At 43.9% G+C, this 20,637-nt stretch overlaps 1 protein-coding gene across 1 annotated transcript in view; it reads left to right on the plus strand.

Moving 5' to 3' along the window:
• The first annotated feature begins 2,122 nt into the window (after positions 1–2,122).
• Positions 2,123–20,637, plus strand: part of nrxn3a (neurexin 3a) — a 321,288-nt gene continuing 302,773 nt past the window's right edge. The window contains 5 exon segments of the mRNA XM_048228504.1: positions 2,123–2,476; positions 8,121–9,562; positions 15,532–15,549; positions 16,134–16,163; positions 16,499–16,510. Of these exon segments, the coding sequence (XP_048084461.1) occupies positions 8,839–9,562; positions 15,532–15,549; positions 16,134–16,163; positions 16,499–16,510 (784 nt within the window). The 5' untranslated portion in view covers positions 2,123–2,476; positions 8,121–8,838.

Raw genomic sequence — 20,637 nt, forward strand, 5'->3', positions numbered from 1 at the left:
GACTACTGCTATAGAACAGCAGTATAATAATGAATAAATGAAAGAAACTGAAAGCATGAATGAATGAAAATTAAAAAATGTGAAAAGAAACCTCTGCATGGTTTTCCATGCAGGCCTCAGCTGTTGTGTGACCCAGAGAAACTGCGACTGAGTGAGGGAGCCAGAGTGTCCCACCAGCCTTGCTTTGCTAGCAGAGGTGTGCTCAAATTCTTTGCACAGAGGCGAACGCTCAAGGTGAATACATTTTCTTTGAACTGTGAAATTTTTTACATTTTCGTGTCAATATTCCAAATTGTTCAAGCCACTAGAGCATGCGCTGTTGAGAGAACCAAGAATGAATACCATAGTTTATGTGCCCCCTATCTCTCTCTCTCTCTCTCTCTGTAGATTTCTCTATCTTTAGATCTTTCTCTTTCTGTCCATTTGACTCTAACCTCCACCTCTCCTCCTCTCTGTGTCTGTCACAGTAGATTTAATTCTCTCTGGACAGTTCTATCTTTTCTCCTGCTTATCTATTTCCACCCCCCCTCCCTCCCTTCTCTCTCTCTCTGTTTTTAGTTGGGGGTGGAAGAGTGGGTGTCCTTATAGTGTGACACTCATGCTCTGTCATGATCAAGCAGGCCCACGATGATGACGCCTTCTTGTGAAACCTTGAGTCAATGAAACCCAAAGTGCCATTCGGAAGCTGGAACATATTTAGTGCACTAACTTAAGGCTTAAACATCCTTATGGTGTTGGCACTCGGAAGCTGGAACATATTTAGTGCACTACCTTAAGGCCTAAACATCCTTATGGTGTTGGCAGGGATCCCCAGAGTCCAAAGGCACTGTCAGGGCGCTCTCTAATGAGATAAGCGGGCTGCACTGTATTGAGTGGCTGAAGTGTGGCCTCATTTTAAACAGCCCTCTAATTGAGGGGGGTTTACATTTCGGACACTAGAAGAAGCCAGGGTAAGTAGATAAGGCCCATACCGATCAAAGACGCTGGCACAAGGCCTTTACCTCAATTCTGTCCATTCTTTAAAGATAAATGCACGCTGACTATACAAGTACATATGCACAGTCATGGTAATAAGTTATGAAATAGCTATTTGTTGATCATATGCAATGGAAATCCTAGTTGTATGTCTCCATGTCTCCACACATGCATCTTTATTATTAGGAGTTAAGAGGTTCATGTCAGTGCTCTATGTGTTTTTCAACAGAAGTCTTAGGCAGCAGTGGCTTGAGAGGTTAACATCCTCATCAGTATTATTTACCTGAAGTGTAGCAACCATGTTTGTGGCACAAAGATGATAATGTGTTTGTCATTAATAAACTGTGGTGCCACATCATTGAATTGACCGACCCAAAGGTTGGTAATGATGATGAAATCTCCGTTTAAAAAAATGTATTTAATCTTCCCCATTTAATCTTGTTAGATTATCGATGTGAAAACTCCCGCCTTGTTGCTTTTATTACGCTTTTGCGAGTTGTGGAATTTCCACAGAAAGTTTGAATTCACGTAGAGGTGTGTGGAATTCATGACAAATCAATTCGAGAATTAATCAGGGTCATGGCCAACGGATTTTGGTCACGACAGTTCAGTTTTGGCGACCTCTTTCGGGTTTATGCAAGTGAAGTTTACACCCTAAAATGTTGTAGAAGGTTTCCACGATTGTCACCTGCAACTTGTTGTTTAGCTTTGGTGAAATTCGGCTTCTTGATGTGAAGAAACATATTTGTGGTTTGCCTGTCGCCACTTAAGGGTAAATAATGTCATTTCACAGCAGCGCTGTATCGCGTATAGTTCTCAGGACCATGGACAGCGCAGGTGCCGAGTTTCTGCTGTTTTGACTCGACTGCACATTCTGATGCTGCGACGTGTTTTCTCGAGCGCATAATCTTTCAAATGTCTGACATGACCACAGGATCACAGAAGTATCCAGCTGACAACGCCCACAACAACACATCAGCACGCGCGTTATGGCTAAAGGGGGCAGTGCCGATGGTTATGTCAGCGGATGCCTCACCAGCAGTCTCACCAAAATATGTCAAATACATGACCATTCCTCCGTACAGGGAGGGACCTTTGTGGTCATTTTCTTAGCATTAGCAGCCTACTTTATTTTACCTTCTTTCTGAAAAGAAAAAAATAACAAAAGATAAAATACTTCAAGGTGTGCTTCTTCAGGTAGCCCATCTTGCGGTCTCTATGCCTTTAAATGTCAAGCACGGTGCTGGGCGGAGGGCGGACCGCGTGGCGCGCGTGAGCATCCGGTGATTGGCCATCACCGGCGCACAGCGAGGGACGCGCGCTGATGCGGGAGTGGACGGGTACGCCACCGCTGCTGCAATCTCAAGCCTGCTCGAACACGCGGGTGATAACCTTCATCAGCGCTCACACCAAAGCCTGTTCTTGATTCTGGATCTAAAAACGCATTTTGAGGAATGTATTATGGATTATAATGCGTCTGGATATTTTTGCCTCATTTAAGGTCAGTTGCCTTGATTATTTATTTTCTGGATGAAACATTCTCACCGGCGCGTTAAGTTCCTCACCAACTTACTATGTTTATGAATTTCAAAGACCTTTACGTGATAGTTAACCTATCATTAAGTACAAACACATTAGTCTATGCTGTCGTTTTTCTTCGTTAAACGTAGCCTATCTCATGGATACCCAGCACGAATACATGTACACTTTGACAAATCAAATCGACCTGAATTGCCTTGACTGTGTACTTAATTTATGCTACAGGCTACCAACCCGCCCAGCTTTCTTCATTTAACACAAGTTAAATAATTATCCTCGGTCTCAGTCAGCGGTTAAAGTGGGACAAGTCTCGTTGCTGAATGCTCCCGAAGTCTCGTGCCCAGTGACAGGCGTAGCGGGGAAAGGTAGACCTACCTCATGAACAAATTAATTTACTACGCGACTGTGGCGCCTTTGACCACTTTATCTGACCAACACTGTTTATAACATTGCTTCACATGAATTCAATTGTTGTTCTTGGAGAATATTCCGCTTTATAAACAGGCCTCTTCTATCTTATATCTAAAGTTGCCCTGAATAATGAATAGGGTGGCTCCGGTGTCTTTTGGGAGAGCTCTTTTATATGCCTTACATTTGACACAACTTCTGTGAACATGAATACATTTGGAAAAACAACAACGCAAATTAAAATACTTCCTGGAGTTAATTTGCGTCACACAAACACATTTAGGTTAATAATGCTCTCTTAAGATCTATATTAGGCCTACTCAATTCAAACTTTAATAAAATACGTTTAGAAAATTATTCATATGCTACACATGTCAAATTCAAGACATGTCTGCCCATGTTCTGCAATATTTTACGCTTATGCTTTAATAAACCAATCACTACACTCAACCCTGCTTTGAGAATTGTTCATTTAAACATCAAAATGTGAACCCACAACCCCTACATTTGTTTTCCAAAACATTTTATGTAGTATCCATGAAATGTATTAAAAATGTGCATTACTGAAAAAGATAGGCCTACAGTGAAGACAATACCAAACGCTCAGCAATTGCAAAAAGCATGCTAAACATTAATTTGAATATAAAAATATTACTACACTATACACAATTTAGTAGAAATTTCACATTCAAATTTAATTTACTGCGTAGGTGGTATCTGTCATTTAGAGACTGCATTTTACCCAAAAACCCTTTTCCATTTATTTTTCCTTTTCTTCTGGAAAATAAAATAAACACCTAATGCATATGAAGAATAGACTACGTATATATTATTTTGTAGATCTATTTTCATGACTAATCTAGTTGTAAATTTATTACCTTAATGTTGACGTAGAATTATGTTTTATTTTGGAAATGTGTGCATGTCCTTTAAATCCACATTGAACGGCGTTCGATGATTTATTTTTTTTCTTTATAACGGCAAACCATTTGCTTTCTTTAAAGCAGCATTTATCTTATGTGTACAGATTTTATATACCTTATCAAGGATATCGGTGCCTGGCAGTAACCGACAGAGAAATAAATAATTTGAAAAGAGGGAATTAATTTAATCCTTCAGTGCATTCCAGACAATGCATCGTCATGACTGTTCCTTTGTTCACTTAAATAGGCAATTATGGCAATCGTTTCATACATGTAAAATTTGCTGTGAGTCGGCGTGGGCGTGTGACCTTTGAAGAAAGGAAAATATACACACTCTGCAGTCCGATTTTAATCCTTGGGCCTAAACTGTAGGTACTGCGTAAAAAGCCACAGCATCAAGACATATACATAAAACAATCAGTAAATATGGTTTGATCACATATTTGTGTAGGCCTATGTGCTTCTAATGTAATACCCTAGTGATTTTTATTTTAACATGTGCTGAATTGTTTTTAGGCACATATCTTTATATCTACCAGCCCCATTTTAGGAAATTCCGGTGACGGATTAATGTAGGCTATAATGTTGCTTTTTAAACTGGCTTCTCAACTATTAACGTTTGACCTACTGGCAAAAATGCAGGTGGAATGGCAGTGGCCTATCCTAAATGCGATTGCATTAGAATGTTGAATAAAAGACTACGCCCTGCGCGCTGGTGTATTCCAAGCTGCTATAGAGACAACAAGGCCCCATGTCGAGGACTGGGCGTATATGAATCCACCCAAGTATGTACATATTTTGTTCCTGTCGTGGAAGCCTGTACAGGGGCCTGGCTAATTCTGTATTTGGCACCGTTTGGCCGTCACTGGCGCTATTTGGCAGGCCATTAGCTAAGCCGACACAAGCAAGGGCGGGCAAAGAGGTTCTCTTTTTTTGTCGAAGAAGAATAAAAATATGCACAAGAAATCTATTCTAGCCCGAAAAAAATGCCCTATTTTTTCTATTGTTAATGAATATTTCTTGATTTTATAATCTAGCCTACTACATTAATGTATTTTATGTGAAAAATATTAGATATAAAAAAGAGAAACATGTCCTCCTCCGATAGATGTTTAAACATATTCAATCATATTATTTTATTCATACTTGTGCGTTATATTCGTATCGTTTAAATCATGTTCTATTTTCCCGATTTAATAAAAAAAAAAAGCTTTTGTTTCTGCAACAACTGCATTGCGTGCTGTTACGCACAGTCGGCTCAATTGTAGACTATATAGTACAAGAGGACATGCTGCAATGTGGGATCTTTGCACTACGGCGAAAATGTGCTTTACGTGTTTTACAATTAAGACAATGGATAAATACCTGTGATTCAAATTATGCTAAAATTAACAGGATAAAAAAAGATTTGAGGATGTGTGAGAGAGAGCGTTACGGAGAGAGAGATGTTCAGTTTGGCATATGCGGGCAGCATTACTGGGTGACGGTGATGTCATGTTAAGTGTGAATGCAGCAGAAGCGTCCAGAATCGCTTGCAGGCTCCTAGTCTCCTGCGGAGCCCTGGACTGCCGGCCGGCTCGCTGGTGCCTGTGCCCGCTGCAAGACGCCTCTGGCTGGGCCAGGATGCCCCCCCCCCATCACTCATCCACGGTTGGTGGGTTACAGAGAATGGGTAAGGGTGGGCGGTGATGTAATTTACTAAGCCTTGCTGCCTTTCCCTCACCTAGAGATGTGTGCTAAACATGCTTTTTGGGAAGGTGGTGTGTTTTTTATTTTTTATTTCTGTAGCATCTGCATGACATGCTGCATCCTCAGTTGATTGTATAAATGGTGCGTGTGCTTGTATGTGTGTGTGTGTGTGTGTGTGTGTGTGTGTGTGGGGGGGTGGGTGTATGTGAGACGAAGTGTTGCCTCTCCCGCCTTCTGCGGTATCACCTGATCACTGGGGAGGACATTTTGTGGAGGCGCCTCTAGAGCAATGCGTTTGTGGTGCACGCATGTATGTATATGTGTATGTGTTTGTTTGTGTGTGTATGTGATTGAAGCACTGTTATATGGAGTGCTGTGGTGGCTTTGATAAAAAGGCCAGACGTACAGACGTAGGCAGGGAGAGCATCGTCATTACACATCTTTTCTGGTTTCATGCCGAGCGCTGACCATGTCCCCTCCTCAGTGTTCTTTAAGGGAATCCTAACGCACCCCACTGCCCCCCCCCGATCCCCCTCCCTGTGTTTTGACCCTGTGTGGTGTCCCAGTGGGTCTCATCATTCACGTATCAATGAGAACAATGATCTGCACAGCTTAGCCTTTTCACCCTGCCACTATTCCACACCACTCAACACCCCCCTCCACAACAAAAGACAACAGCAAACACACACACACACACACACACACACTCTCACAGACAGGGATGAAAGTGGTCTCGGCTCGTGCCACTTTGTGTTCGTGTGTAGGGGTCACACACACACACACACACACACACACACATATACACACACACACACACACCATCTTTTTTTTGTTTTCTCTCTGCACTCGGTTTGTTAAGCAGAGCTTGTAGGACTGGCTGGCTGGAAACGTGTGTTATTTGTGCATGTGTGTGTTTTGTGTGTGTTTGTGTGTGCGTGTGTGTGTGTGTTTGTGTGTGTGTGTGTGTGTGTGTGTGTGTGTGTGTGTTTGTGTTGCGGTGGCCATTCTTAGTCATTGTTTGGCTCTACCTGCAGCCTCACAGGGAATATTAGAGGCCGATTAGATTACACTTAGTATGGGGACATGTCATCTGACACCAGGCTGTTGTAGGACACAGGTTCTTTATATGAAGCTCTCCCAAACTGCATACGTCCCTTTTTAGATGAGGGTGTCCATAATCTTTTTTTGTTTTAATTGACGTACGGATTGTTTCTGTATAGTTTCTGGCCTGCATCAGATTGGGTTTGTTTTGAATAATTAAAGTTGTTTATGTCCAAACAGAGATAACCTTTAATCTCCTGACATTGCTGTTTGACGGTGAGAGAGGAGAGGAGAGGAGATGGAGGTGGGGCAGGGAGGAGGGTTGAGGGCAGACAGACGAGGATGGGCTCGGTTTCAGACCGCAGCATGCCCATTCCACACACACACACACACATACACACACACACACACACAAACACACACACACACACACACACACACACACACACACCTCTATCTGCAGGGCTTCAGCTGCGTCTGCCTGCACCATCGCCATTATATAACACACCAGCACATTTTAAGATGGAGGAATTTAACATTTACCTCAGTGAAATATCTATGAGACATGTTGTTGTTGTGGAAATGTGGTGGATGAAATAGGGCAGAAGGCTGAGTGGCCGGAATGTCCATCTCTAACCCTTGCTGCAAAAGAAACAACTAAGACAATAAAATACATTACAATACAATAAATGACTTGATGCGATAACATATAGGACAAAGAGCTCAGTGTTCATAAAAAAATGATCAAAATGCCCCGACCAGGAAACAAGTGAAGGGGAATTTACATTTGCGTTCGTTTTATTTAAACCAGTGAAGCATGTCCTCTCGTCTGGACGCCATTGTGTCCATTTCAAGGGCCTCACACGGAGGAGGTGCTCCCAGCTGGTGTAACCTAGGGGAATTGAGTGTGTGTGTGTGTGTGTGTGTGTGTGTGAGAGAGTGTGTGTGTGTGAGAGAGAGAGTGAGAGAAGAGACTAGTGCATTCTGGTCTTGCTGAAATAGCCTTTAATTTCACTCATCATCTCTTAAATGCAGGCAGTCACACGCTTGATTGATAGTTGAGGTTGCCATAGTGATAATGGGGGGAATTTTCTGCCTGATGGCTGATAAACGGGCAAGAAATTTTGCTGGCAAAAGGCAGGCAAATATATATATATATATGTGTGTGTGTGTGTGTGTGTGTGTGTGTGTGTATACCGGTATATACAAAATAAAATAAGAAACACAAAATAATAAAAACAAAAACAAACACAAAAAATATACGATGAGTAAATAAATCGTTCAAAAATCAAACACTATTATGTTGTTCAAAACAGTGTACAAATAGCACAATAACCGCACATACATCTTTTGTAGATTCTGGTTGTGCCCTCGTGCAAGCTTCTATAACAAATTAGCCTCACATTACTGTAAATGAACCCTATGAAGCTGTCAGTTGCCTCATCTAAATTTCCGCCCAGAGACACCTTCCTGTCTGACTCTCCTAATTAGTGGGAGCATGTGCCAGAACTTTCCTACTAACTTCCTGTCTCTGTGTTTTGACAGCTGAGGACCTGAGGAGGAAGCGTAACCGTGGCGATCCCGGAGACCTGATCCAGAAGGCACCATGAGGAGCGTGCTGTTCTTTACACAGATGAGAGGCAGCTTCAAGGAACCCGGCTCCCCGAGCCTCTGTCACACAACCTGTGCTGTTTAAACACACGCACACACATACACACACATACACGCACACACACACACGCATAAACACCTCAATAAGCGTAGATCTGTTGGTACAGCCAACAGATCCCTCAGAGGATACGCCTCAGTCCAGCTCAAACACGGCTGACCCTATACTTCCCTCTCGTCCTCTTTGAGGTCCTCCTTTGTGGGAGTGGGAGAGAGATCCCCCCTTGGCCTAAGAGGGCAGCTGGAGAGTCGTGCGATGTAAACTGCCACATGACTCTGCCATTTTGTCTATTTAGGTTCTGAATTCACATCTCTTTGGTCTCTCTTTCGCACAGATTTTGTCACCCTTTTGGAAGACCTCAACTTACACTAACACACACACACACATACACCCATACATACACATTCACACACACACACACAGAGACACACACACATACACACCCACACACTTGCAAACCTTTGGGGCGCAGCTATATACACTGTTGGATATACTGTGGAATATACTCAATCCCATGAGCCTACGGGTGAAGTCAATGGTTGCTCGCTGCCGTTGCGGATTATAACTCTGCCCTGTGTGCCCAGCTCCCTCACCATGGGTCCCCTCTTTGCCCCCCTGAAGCGGCAGCTCCTGCTGGGCGCTCTGCTAGGCGCCTGCCTGGGCCCGGGTCCCTGCCTGGGCCTGGAGTTTACGGGCCAAACCGGCCAGTGGGCGCGCTTCCTGCGCTGGGACGCCAGCACCCGCGGCGAGCTCAGCTTCCGCTTCCAGACCAACGCGTCTACGGCGCTGCTGCTCTACTTCGACGACGGCGGCTACTGCGACTTCCTGCAGTTGATGGTGGTGGAGGGGCGGCTGCAGCTGCAGTTCAGCATCGACTGCGCCGAGACGACCGTGGTGTCGGACCGCCGGGTCAGCGACGGCGCCTGGCACCTGGCCACGCTCGGCCGCTTCCACCTGCGCACGGCGCTGGGCTTGGACGGCATGGTCAAGGCGGACGAAGTGCGCCCTCTGCGCCCGCTGCGCCAGTACATGAAGGTGGTCAGCGACCTCTTCCTGGGCGGCGTGCCGCAGGACATACGGCCGGCCGCGCTCACACTGCCCACCGTCAAAGAGCTGCCGCCATTCCGCGGCCTGCTCACCGACCTCAAGTACGGCAGCAAGGTGCCCACACTGCTGGGCAGTCAGAAGGTGCGTCTGGACATGGAGGGCATTTGCGCCATCAACCCCTGTGAGAACGGAGGCAGTTGCTCCGTCGTGGATGGGGAACCGCTCTGCGACTGTTCCAAGACGGAGTACATTGGCCGGTTCTGCAATGAAGGTAAAGAGAAGGCTTTGAACGCTTTAAAAAGGCTTTTTATTCTTACTCGCGGGTCATAAAAAGAGCTAGTCATCATGTACTCATGGTTTTCTTCTGTTGATGGTCAGAGAAATGGTCAGACCCAAGACACCTTGACATAATTGGCTCTGCCTGATTTGTAGGTCTGGAACTAAGTATCTTCCCATATTCAGTGTTTTCCTGATATTTCTCATTTGAATTCTCTCTATTGTTTGCCAAAAACGAGACCAGTTTCATTGTGACCTTCAGGAGCGTGTGGCTAATTTAAGGTTTTAGGATTCATGATTTTATATTAATGGTTTTTCCCTGGTTGGTTGCTCTCTAGACTGGCTTTTCTAGAACCTTCTCTCTCACACAATCAAAAGATCGCAGGTGTTAGAGCCTTACAATCCTTTTGTCCCGAGAATTCCACTGCGGCGTGAATTCAATCATAACTCCATCGCTTGTCTCTCTCCACACAGCCTGGAAATTGATTTGGATGGAATGCTTCATTTTTCCCTAACAATTTCTTCAGGGAAAGGCTTCTATTCTATTTCTATTTTATTCCTAATAAGAAATGTAGGAATGAAATAGTTTATCTCAAAAAGCACCTTCTGTAAATGTAGGAGCTATGTGCCTGCTTTCTCACTCTCTACCTGCATTGTATCAACTGTCAACAGTTTTTGCCTTTTCTATATATATATAATTTCTAAAAGACAGGAAACTGACCGTTATTTTGTGTGTCCATTCTGTGTTGTGCAGTTGTTATTACCATGTTAAATTGCTTAACAATAATGTGTATATTCTGTGAACATAAAAAACAAACGGCTACTATTTCTCCTCCAAAAAGCAATTATAGCCTGGAGGGCATTAAAGGTACACACTCAATTCCATTCTTCTATTATCCCTCTGCTGGGTCTGCTCTGCTGTTTCAGATGTACTGCATTTACTGAGTGAAACACAGTTGTGATTCAGTTGTGTGCAAACCTTTAAGCCTCACATGAAGAGAACAAAAAATCCTGTAGATGTTTACATGCTAACGATTAGAGAGGACTAGCTATCTGTCTTAATTTGCGGCATAGGTGAGCTGTGTGTTTGTGTTATCCTGACGTTTTCTGAGTCTGTCGGGTGGCATGATGTGTGTAGGGGGGACCCTTTGAGTTAGTTGGTTTGGCTCTCTGCAGACACACGTGCTGGCAACACATACAACGGCTGAGCGTGGCCAAAGGCAGCTAGTTATTATGGGTGCTCTGTTGCTGGCAACAGGCTTTTGTTGCTTTCTGAGAATTGATGTGTGTGTGTGTGTGTGTGCGTGTGTGCGTGTGTGTGCGTGTGTGTATGTGTGTATGTGTGTGTGTGTGTGTGAGAGAGAGAGAGAGAGAGAGACAGAGAGACAAAGAGAGAGTTGGTACATTACTAGTACATTGTGCTTGTCTCTTGGATGAGAGGTGACTGCTTAAGAAACACTGACTACCCTGTGTGTGTGCGTGTGTGTGTGTGTGTGTGTGCGTGTGCGTGTGCGTGTGTGTGTGTGTGTGTGTGTGTGTCTGTTTATGGTGTGTATGTGTGTGTGTTTGTGTGTGTGAGAGTGTGTCTGTGTTTATGGTGTGTATTTGTGTGTGTGTGTGTGTGTGTGTGTGTGGCTAGTCGTCAGCGTAGAGCTGGCTGGCCGGTCGGCTGGTTTAAGGCGCTGGCTCTCGCTGTGGATTTACGGCTGTGTAAGCTGGCCGGGCCTCTTGGCGTGATTTATGGCCGCTGTTTGTTTTGGTCTCGTTTGCGGAGGCTGACTCGGACTCCTGCAGTGACCTGATAGCAGGGAGACCGAGAGGAAAAAGCAGAGGTGGATGCAGTCACACACACAGACTGCTGTAAAATCAACCAGAAAAATAAAAAAAAAGATAAAAATAAAATATTTTAAAACTTGGCAAGGTGCTGTATGTATTTGGATAAACCAAGAGAGCTGAGCTGAATTGAACTGAGAGAGATATTAAGGGCCTCAAACAGGAAAAGCAGACCCAGTTTGTCTTCTAAACACTAAATGGTCTGGATTCAGTTAGTAGAGCTGTTTTGATTTCTGTCAGGTCCCTTTATAGTTCAGGTAGTTATTAGACCGTCCTCAAAAATGAGCGGCTCTATTTGGCACCGTTCATTATAATTTAGCTGAGTCAGGCCGGAGAAGAGAGGGGGGGAAAAAAAAGATCAGGCACGTTTTTAATGTGTTTGCAGAAAGCACAGTCTGCTTCAACTGGGGGAAGCAGCAGAGGGTATTGGACGCATCCTCTCTGCAGGCAGATGGCTTAAAAAGCCCTCAGTTGTGCTCTCCCAAGCTCCAGCGTATGGTCTTTGCTCTGTGGCAATTGCGATAGCCACACGGCAACATAATTTGCGAAAGCGCGTAATCTTAGGAAGGATTAGAATAATAAACAGTTGGCAGGCGCACACACACACACACACACACACACACACACACACACACACACACACACACACACACACACAAACAAATGCCCAATCTGTCATCCCCTATGACCGTGTGCCGTGCACGGCTCATCCCTCCTCCTCTGCTCTTTACTCGGGCCTCTGCTCTGCTCGTAGGCTGTTTCCTCGTCAGCGCTAAATGAATCTTATTAAAAACCACATCATGCTAAAACGGACACCTTATTCAAATGTCGCCACTGCTTGTGGCAGTGGCTTATTCGTCCAAGACTAGACTGGAATGTGATATATGCTGAATTATACATGGTGTATCGTGTTACTTTGTCTTGCATGCCTGACACTAAAGCATCTCCCTTTTGGACCATGTACCCAACATCAGTATACAGTAGCAGACAATATACATTATTGTCATTATTATTCATTAAAAAAATATAATTTCTTGATTAATTTGCTAACAGTAGAGTTTAATTATAGACCTAAAATAATATTGCATTTTCAAAAAGGATGGTGATATTGCTCCAAACTGCTGACCCTTATACTAGAAAATGATGCTTTAGAATAAACTGTTAAATGACCAAGGAACAGGTTCAGTGTTTGTTTACAACTCTGTCGGCCATTTCACATGCTGTTTAATGTTATGGAAATGGATGACCAGAGGACGAACAGCATGTCCAGACCTCTCTCAGCGCAGACAGAATTTCAAACCAAATTAATATCCAATACATTTCTGATTAAGAAGCGCTGAGTCCATCTAATGGAGTCCGGCTCAATTAGGAGGCCAGTAATTTCCTACTTGTAATTGCTATTTGTACTTCAGACTAAACACTGAGCATCAGGCTGGGGTATGTGGTTCCCATGGTAGTCCATGGCAGCTGCATTTCTTCTTCAATTGTTCAACAGTCATTTCATGTATTTCCAATAAGAGGACTCACAGTACCAGTAGTCCAAGCTGACCCCTTTTTCAGGCCCCCAAACTGAAACCCTGAAGTGGATCACATGCACATGTTTTAAACATGGCACTTCAGGAAAGGCCTACTGTCTCTTTGACATGACAGCAAACTCACAGATTCTGTCAGAGAGGGCCAAGCGTCATGGCATTGATTGATCGACACACATACAGACAAATCCGTTTGGAGTTCAGGTGTGTGGTGCATTGTTTATGTTTTTTTTATTGGGCTAGGAACAGAATATGACAACATGATAGATATATAAGCACTTTAGATAATATAGATATATAAGCACTTTAGATAAGTAATAATTATAATAATATAATATAATATAATATAATATAATATAATATAATATAATATAATATATATTTTTTTTGTCATAAAAAACTGGGACAATTTGATAGTGAATGTTGAAAAAACATTTTAGATATTTTAGTATTTCACAGATATGTGTTTAAACACCCAGCTTGAAACAACTGGACAATCCTGGACAAACTGGGACATCTGATCCCTGTACTTAAAAGATAGAAGTACTTGTTACATCACCTCAGTGCCCTCTGCCCAGGCTAAAGTGATGCCCATTTTGATGCCCTGCTGGAGGGCAGGTTGCAGTGGAGTCAGAAGTGGTGTCCTCAGATTGGCCCATCTGTGGCGGGTGCCCTTATGCCAGCCTCAGCTCACAGCTCCCACTCAGTGCCCGGGGGTTGGTGAGCCTCAGCTCACAGCTCTCTTATTGCAGTACAGGATTGGTCAGCCTTAACCTTCAGCCCACGTTTAGCAGCGCAGAATTGGTCAGCCATTAACTTAGGCCCTCATGTATAGTAATGCAGGATTGACCAGCTTCAACCTTCAGCCCACATTTAACAGCGCGGAATTGGCCAGCCTCAACCTTCAGTCTACCTTTAGCAGCGCAGGATTCGCCAGCCTCAACCTTCAAACCACGTTTAGCAGCACATGATTGGCCAGCTTCAACCTTAAGTCCTTGTTTAGCAGCGCGGGATTGGCCAGCTTCAACCTTCAGCCCACATTTAGCAGCATAGGATTGGCCAGCCTCAACCTTCAATCCATGTTAAGTAGCACAGGATTGGCCAGCTTTAATCTTCAGTCCTCGTTTAGCAGCGTGGGATTGGCCAGCTTCAACCTTGAGTCCTCGTTTAGCGGTGCAGGATTGGCCAGCCACAACATTCAGTCCTTGTTTATAGTAGCACAGGATTGGCTAGCATCAACCTTCAGCCCTCGTTTAGCAGCGCGGGATTGGCCAAGCCTTTGCTTTGTGGAGCTAGATTGGATCGTCAATCCTCATGTAGAAGTATGGGATTGGTCTGCCTCAGTCTTCAGTTCTTGTTAAGCAACATCGGATTGGCCTGCTTCAAACCTGACCAACCAATTAATAGTTTGGGATTGGCCAGTTTTAACACTCAGTCATTATTTAGCGGTGGGCGATTGGTCCGCTTCAGCCCTCATTTAGGGATATGCCGCTGTTCTGGGAGCGTTATTGTCCATGAGTGTTAATAAAGTGGTGGAGAGGTGGTGAGTGTGTGTGTGTGTGTGTGTGTGTCTGTGTGTGTGAGGTGGAGAGTGGTGTGTGTGTGTGTGTGTGTGTGTGTGTGTGTGTGTGTGTGTGAGGTGGAAAGTGGTGCGTGCGTGTGCGAGCGCGTGTGTGTGTGTGTGTGTGTGTGTGTGTGTGTGTGTGTGTGAGGTGGAGAGTGGTGCCTGCCAGAATAGAGTGCCAGGGTGCCAGCGGTAGGAGAGGCCAGCCTGTGTGTCTGCAGTGTGGGGGTGAACTGACTCAGAGGATCTCACAGAGTTACCCAAAACAAATTACACTCAAAAGCAAAGAAAGGGAAAAAGAAAGAAAGAAAGAGAAGAAAGAAGGAAAGAAAGAAACAAAGAAAGAAAGAAAGAAAGAAAGAAAAGGTAAATCCATGCCAGCATCATAAATCAGTGGCCCTTCTCTGTGGGAGCAGGCCAAGCTGCCTGCAAGGATTTATGGGTGCTGGGGAGAGAGTGTTTGGGGAGGGATTGGCCATCAAAGCACTAGAGTGGCGTTTGACCATGTGTTGGGATATGAGGGTGGTTGCTGAGGGTTGGGAAGGCAGTGTAGTTCTTCTAGAACTTTCTACCACGGTTGGGTGGTCCAGATAGCAACTCAGTCTGGAACAGGTCTGGTCCTGAACGGGTCCTGATCCAAAAAAGCTCCTTGCTGCCCCCAATCCCGGTCAGCGCCAGATCTGGACCAACTCTGTACCCAGTGTCCACTGCTGACCTGGGAGTGTCTAAGCTGTTGATGTTGTGATCTGTGACCTTGGAGTGTAATAATGGGACCACATGAGTTGATCTGCTTCCTGCCTTTTTTCGGGATGGGACAGATGAGGTGTGGGGAGGCTGAACCTCCATGTTGAACATGCACAGGCCTCTCACATAGGGGGCCCTGTGTATGCTGTTGAGTGTCTGTGTGTTTGCATGATAGACCCTCATGCAAAAATGACCTTGAGTGACCTCTAACGTTCAAACTCTTCCCTTCTCTCTCTCCCTCCGTCTTTCTTTCATCCCCCATCGTGTCTTTTCCTGAAACTGGAACAACAGAGGTCAACGCCATCCCAGGTGAGTTGAAAGAACATATGATCATCAGCGTAGACGTTACCGCGGCTGCGGACATGACTCTGTTTTTCTTTTCCCTTTCCTTTTGTGGCGACTTACTGTGATGTCATAATGATACGTCACAATGAGAGAAAGCATAAATGTAACTGTATTCTATTGATTAGCTATTAAGGTTACTGTAGCAGCTTTGAAACTCGAATCTAACAGTACATTGCCTCTGACAGTGAATAGTGATTCTGGCTTGTAAATGTATTTACATAATTGATTTTCATGAAGTCCCCTGGATGTAGCTGTACTAAGGCATTCCCTGCCGTTTCCCCAGCCTCTTCTGTCAGAAGGAGAGGAAATGGGATTTCCCCTGAATCTTAATGCCTCCCGAAAACTTTTTATTCCGACCGAACAAACGGGAAAGCTTTGTTGTCTTGTGTGTTTGGTGCCATGCTTCTCTTTACGGGGGAAATATGTGATATCACAACACAGAACATACTGAATCATGTGTTCTGATGAATGCATGCTTTCTTTTTTCACTCACTCTCTGTGTCTTTCTCTCTCTCTCTTCCTTTCATTCTCTATGCCCCCCTCCAAAGGTTTGGCCCACATGATGATGGCAGAACAAGGTATATACTTCCCACTCTTTCTTCTATTCTTTGGTATATAATGAGGCTTTGGTGTTTTTGCATGCGCAGAGTGTCTGGTTTGATTTGCTGTGCAGTGCCGTGTGTTAAGTGTATTTGATGGGGATGCAAAAGAGGCTTTCCATGACGTGCTTTGTTGAATTCTCATCAAGGACTCCCACGGAAGTGAATCTTGTTCTCAACAATGTTTTCTTTCCCTCTCTTTCTTCCTCTCTTCCTCCCACTTCTGTTCTTCCGACTGGACACTGTCTGGATACTATACTTCCTCTCATCTCCTTCTTTACATCGCACACTATGCCTTCTCTTCTCCTCCATAGCCAAAAGCAAAGGTATGGCCCCCTTTTATTCCTCTCTTCCTTGTGCGGACTGTGTTACGACTTTATGGTATATGTATTTTTTTATTTTTTATTTATGCAAAATGTGTGTCAGTTTTCAACGTGGGGTTTTTGACGTGTTATAGTTTAGCACTCTATGCTAATGGCTGTGCGTGCGCAGTGGGGCTTTGGATTAAGAGGCTAATTAAATGAGCTTTAATTGAAGGAGAAAAGTCTGAGCATTAAGTGAGTAGAGCTGCAAAAGCACAAATTGGCTCCAAATCTCAGGTTTGTGGTGTGTTCCACTGCAAAACAAAAAAAAACACTAACTAACACACTAACAAACAATAACAAATAGCTAGGATACCAGTGTATGGTTTGTTGTTGTAATGCTGTAATTGATGTTAGTGCTGTTGTCAAATTTAAGATAGAGAAAGATAAACAGAGAGAGAGAGAGAGAGAAAACGAGAGAGAGAGCGATGTACAAATGCTGTAGAATTCTTTCACTGTTTTAGAATTTTACAGGTGTGGGCAGGTTGTGAAGTGAAGAAACTAGTGAAGAACATGTCAAGGGAAATATGAAAGAATGACAAAAGCAAATGAGAAAAAGACAGTGGGAAGAAAAAACTGAGAGATGATGAGATGATGGACATATTGAACAATCATAGTCCTCACCAATGACACAGAGAGAGAGAACAAAGGAAAATAAATATGAGGACACAATACTACACACACACACACACACACACACACACACACAGAGAAAAGAGAGAGAGAGTATTTTTAGTACCTGATTTGTGGACTGCGCTGTCAGTCATGGCAAACCTCATCTCCTCAGAGACTGAGAGTGTCTCAGATGAGGAAGATGTACGTAGTAGCAGGCTGCCGCAGGTGGAGGCTCACCAGGGGAGGCTCACCCTTCCTCTACTCCACCATGGGCTCCTCAACTGTCCCGTCCTGGGAGGGCAGAGCCACCACACATCACTTTCATCCACACACACTTAGCCTGTGCACGTGAAGAAGCAGCTGCAGCAGTAGTAGTAGTAGGCCTACCATATTTTCCGGACTATAAGTCGCATCAGTCATGAAGAGGAAAAAAACATAAATCAGTCGCACTGGACTATAAGGCGCATCTATTTAGAAATGTATTTCACGATATCCAAGAGCAAGAACAGACATTTAATCTGGAAAGGCAAGTTATTCAACTACATAATAGCACACAGAACAGGCTGAATAGGTATCCGGTAGGTATGTTAACGTAACACAGTTATTCAGCTACACACAATTTAGCCAGCTTGATGTTCGTTAGCTTGGTGACAAGGAAATTAAAATGGCAGTTCCTGGTTGCACAGTTTGTTGTCGCGACTTTAAAAATCCCGACCTCTGAAAAAAGAGTGTTTCTGAGATCAGCTCGGAAAACAAATACAGGAAATGCATAAATAAGTTATTAAAACGGCTTATGGTTTAGCAAGCGGAAAATATCCTGGGGTGAGTGTTTCTATCTGTAGTGTTAGTTTAGTGATAAATTACCTAGCCTATTTGTAATGAGAGTGAAATTCGCCTCTTGTGTTGTTGCAAGGGATCTGCCGTGGTTGGAGAATATATGATAGTGACGTCAAGTTGGATACCTCGGGGCACAAGACTTCTGCACGAGTCTCTGAGCAAAAAATCCGGCCAGACTTTGCATTCAAGTCATTTTTTCTCTATCGGAGGTCGGAATTTCCGGCATGAAGGCCCTATTATAACCTCTTAATGAGATGTTTATAAATACTTTGAACAGATGTACACACATAAATCATTTTGGTATATGCATCAAGCGTAAATTTAGGTTTCAGTTACTGTTGTATGCTCTATATAATCATTAATGAACAGACATTAATTTATAGTGATGATGTCCTTACAGCTGATAGATTGCACTTATAACCTTACCATGACTCTCATACTGTATGCTCCAATGGCAAAAACAATACCTCAGTTTGTGTTCAGCCTAACAGACAGCTATTCTTCTGGAGACCATGACGTTTGAGAGCCGGTTCTCAGTAATAAATAAAGTAAGTTCAGCTTACGTGCGAGAAGAAAGTAAGAGAGATGGATCCGTGGCCGTGGCTTTCCACGGTCTATATACTTAAAGAGATGAAATCTGGATATTTTAAAGAGAGAATGAGAGAGTGAGAGAGAGAGTGAGAGAGAGAGAGAGAGAGAGAGAGAGAGAGAGAGAGAGAGGGAAGGAGGGAGAAAAGAATAGACAGACGTGTCTGATTTCCCAGAGCAGCAGAAGTGCTTCATCAGAGCGTAGTCAGCGGCCCTTTGACAGTCAGACACCGGCGTAAATTCCGTCTGATGTAGCGTTCTCAGCACTGCGTCACACTGCTGTCATACCGAAGACCCATCCCAGGCTCTCACTGGGTTTTTCCAACTCTCTCTCTCTCCCTCTCTCTTCATCCCTTCTTCCCTCTCTTTTTCATCCTCACTTCCCCCTGACTCTCCCTCTATCTCTATCTCAGTTTGTCTTCTCTTTCTCTCTCTCTCTTCTCTCTCTCTCTTCTCTCTGTTTTTCATCTTTTCTCTCTGTCTGTCTCCTCCTCCTCTCTCTCTCCCTGTCTCTGGCGCTGCTTGTGTTAAATCCCTCCGTACGAGTGGAGACGTTACTGCACATGTGCTCATGCTGGCCCGTCTGCTTGAGTTAGGGCCACTATACGCGCTCACTCCTTCTCCATTTGCATCCCAACAGCACTGAGTGATGCTGAAAAAAATGTTTATTTATCTCCTCCTTTCGTTTTTTCCCCCTTTCTCTCTTTTGTCTCTGCAACCGTTCTTTCACCCTGACAAGAGGTATGCATGCTCCGTAGGGAAAAAATGCACTCTATCATCCTCTCTCTCTCTCTCCCCTCATTCTCTCTTTCTCTTCTCTTTCCCTGAAGTGTTTTAATTCTGAGCTACAGTACATGAGTACCTTCAACACAATAACAGTGGTGGTGTTTCTAAGTGCTGCCTATAGAACAAGGTAACACCACAGTCAAGGGTTCAACTCCAACAAAGAACACATACATTACATACATTACTACCTTACTATACCTGCATATGTTACTACTACGTACTAGTAGATGTTACCTTTAAACATGGATAAAGTATATTTTACCTTTACTCATACATACGGTTTTCGTTACCTTTACTCTGGATAAGGTACATGGTCAACTGGTCCATAAAATATGAGTAATGGATATGTATCTCACTGTAGACGATGCAAAACTGTTAATTAATTAAACAAGGAGATTGCGGGTAATCAAATATTGAATATCTATATTGATGTTTATATGGAATTGGATATTGACACTAGAGAATATGAATGTCATTGCTTCATAAACTGTAAGATGTCAGATTTTTAGGTCAAATCAGTGGTTTGTCATACTGGTCGCTATTTTTATCACATTCAGTCAGGTTCGTGGGGCAGACACTGCTGTGTGTTTTTCACTTTGTGGTCTTGTGTGCACAGGATTACAATAGGGACTTACAAACAGATACAGGAGACCAAAGCCATGCAAAATCCACTAATCGTCATTTAATCTCTTTCAAATTCCAATTTTCCGACACCAATTCTCAAAACTAATCTTCTCGGCCAACATAACCTTTAAGCATTCATTATGTCAGCTGAGTTTTATGAGTATAAGAGTGATGTGTATGTGTGTGTGTGTGTGTGTGTGTGTGTGTGTGTGCATGTGCGCGCGCGTGTGTGTGTGTGTGTGTGTGTGTGTGTGTGTGTTTGTGTGTGTGTGTGTGCATGTGTGTGTGTGTGTGTGCGTTTACCATACCTCTGCAGGGAATAAAAGTGGAGATACAGTCAGAGTGCATGGGAAAGCTACAGTAACTGTGCAGGGAGAGCAGCTGTTGTAAAACCTTACGGGTTAGCTTTGGATTTGCCCTTGAAGAACACATTTTCTGAGAGCTTGCTCTTCAGTGCACATTTGAGGGTGATCGTATCAGTCAGATTGCCATTCTCCACGTTGGCATTGGCATATGTCAGCAAACAATAGCAAGTTAGTGGCATGAAATGGCTGTCCTCAGGGACTGCTCAACAATACCACCGACCCCTCTCTCCCCACCATCACACACACACACACACACACACACACACACACACACAC

Source organism: Alosa alosa, chromosome 19 (assembly GCF_017589495.1).
Source record: "Alosa alosa isolate M-15738 ecotype Scorff River chromosome 19, AALO_Geno_1.1, whole genome shotgun sequence".
Classification (NCBI taxonomy): domain Eukaryota; kingdom Metazoa; phylum Chordata; class Actinopteri; order Clupeiformes; family Clupeidae; genus Alosa; species Alosa alosa.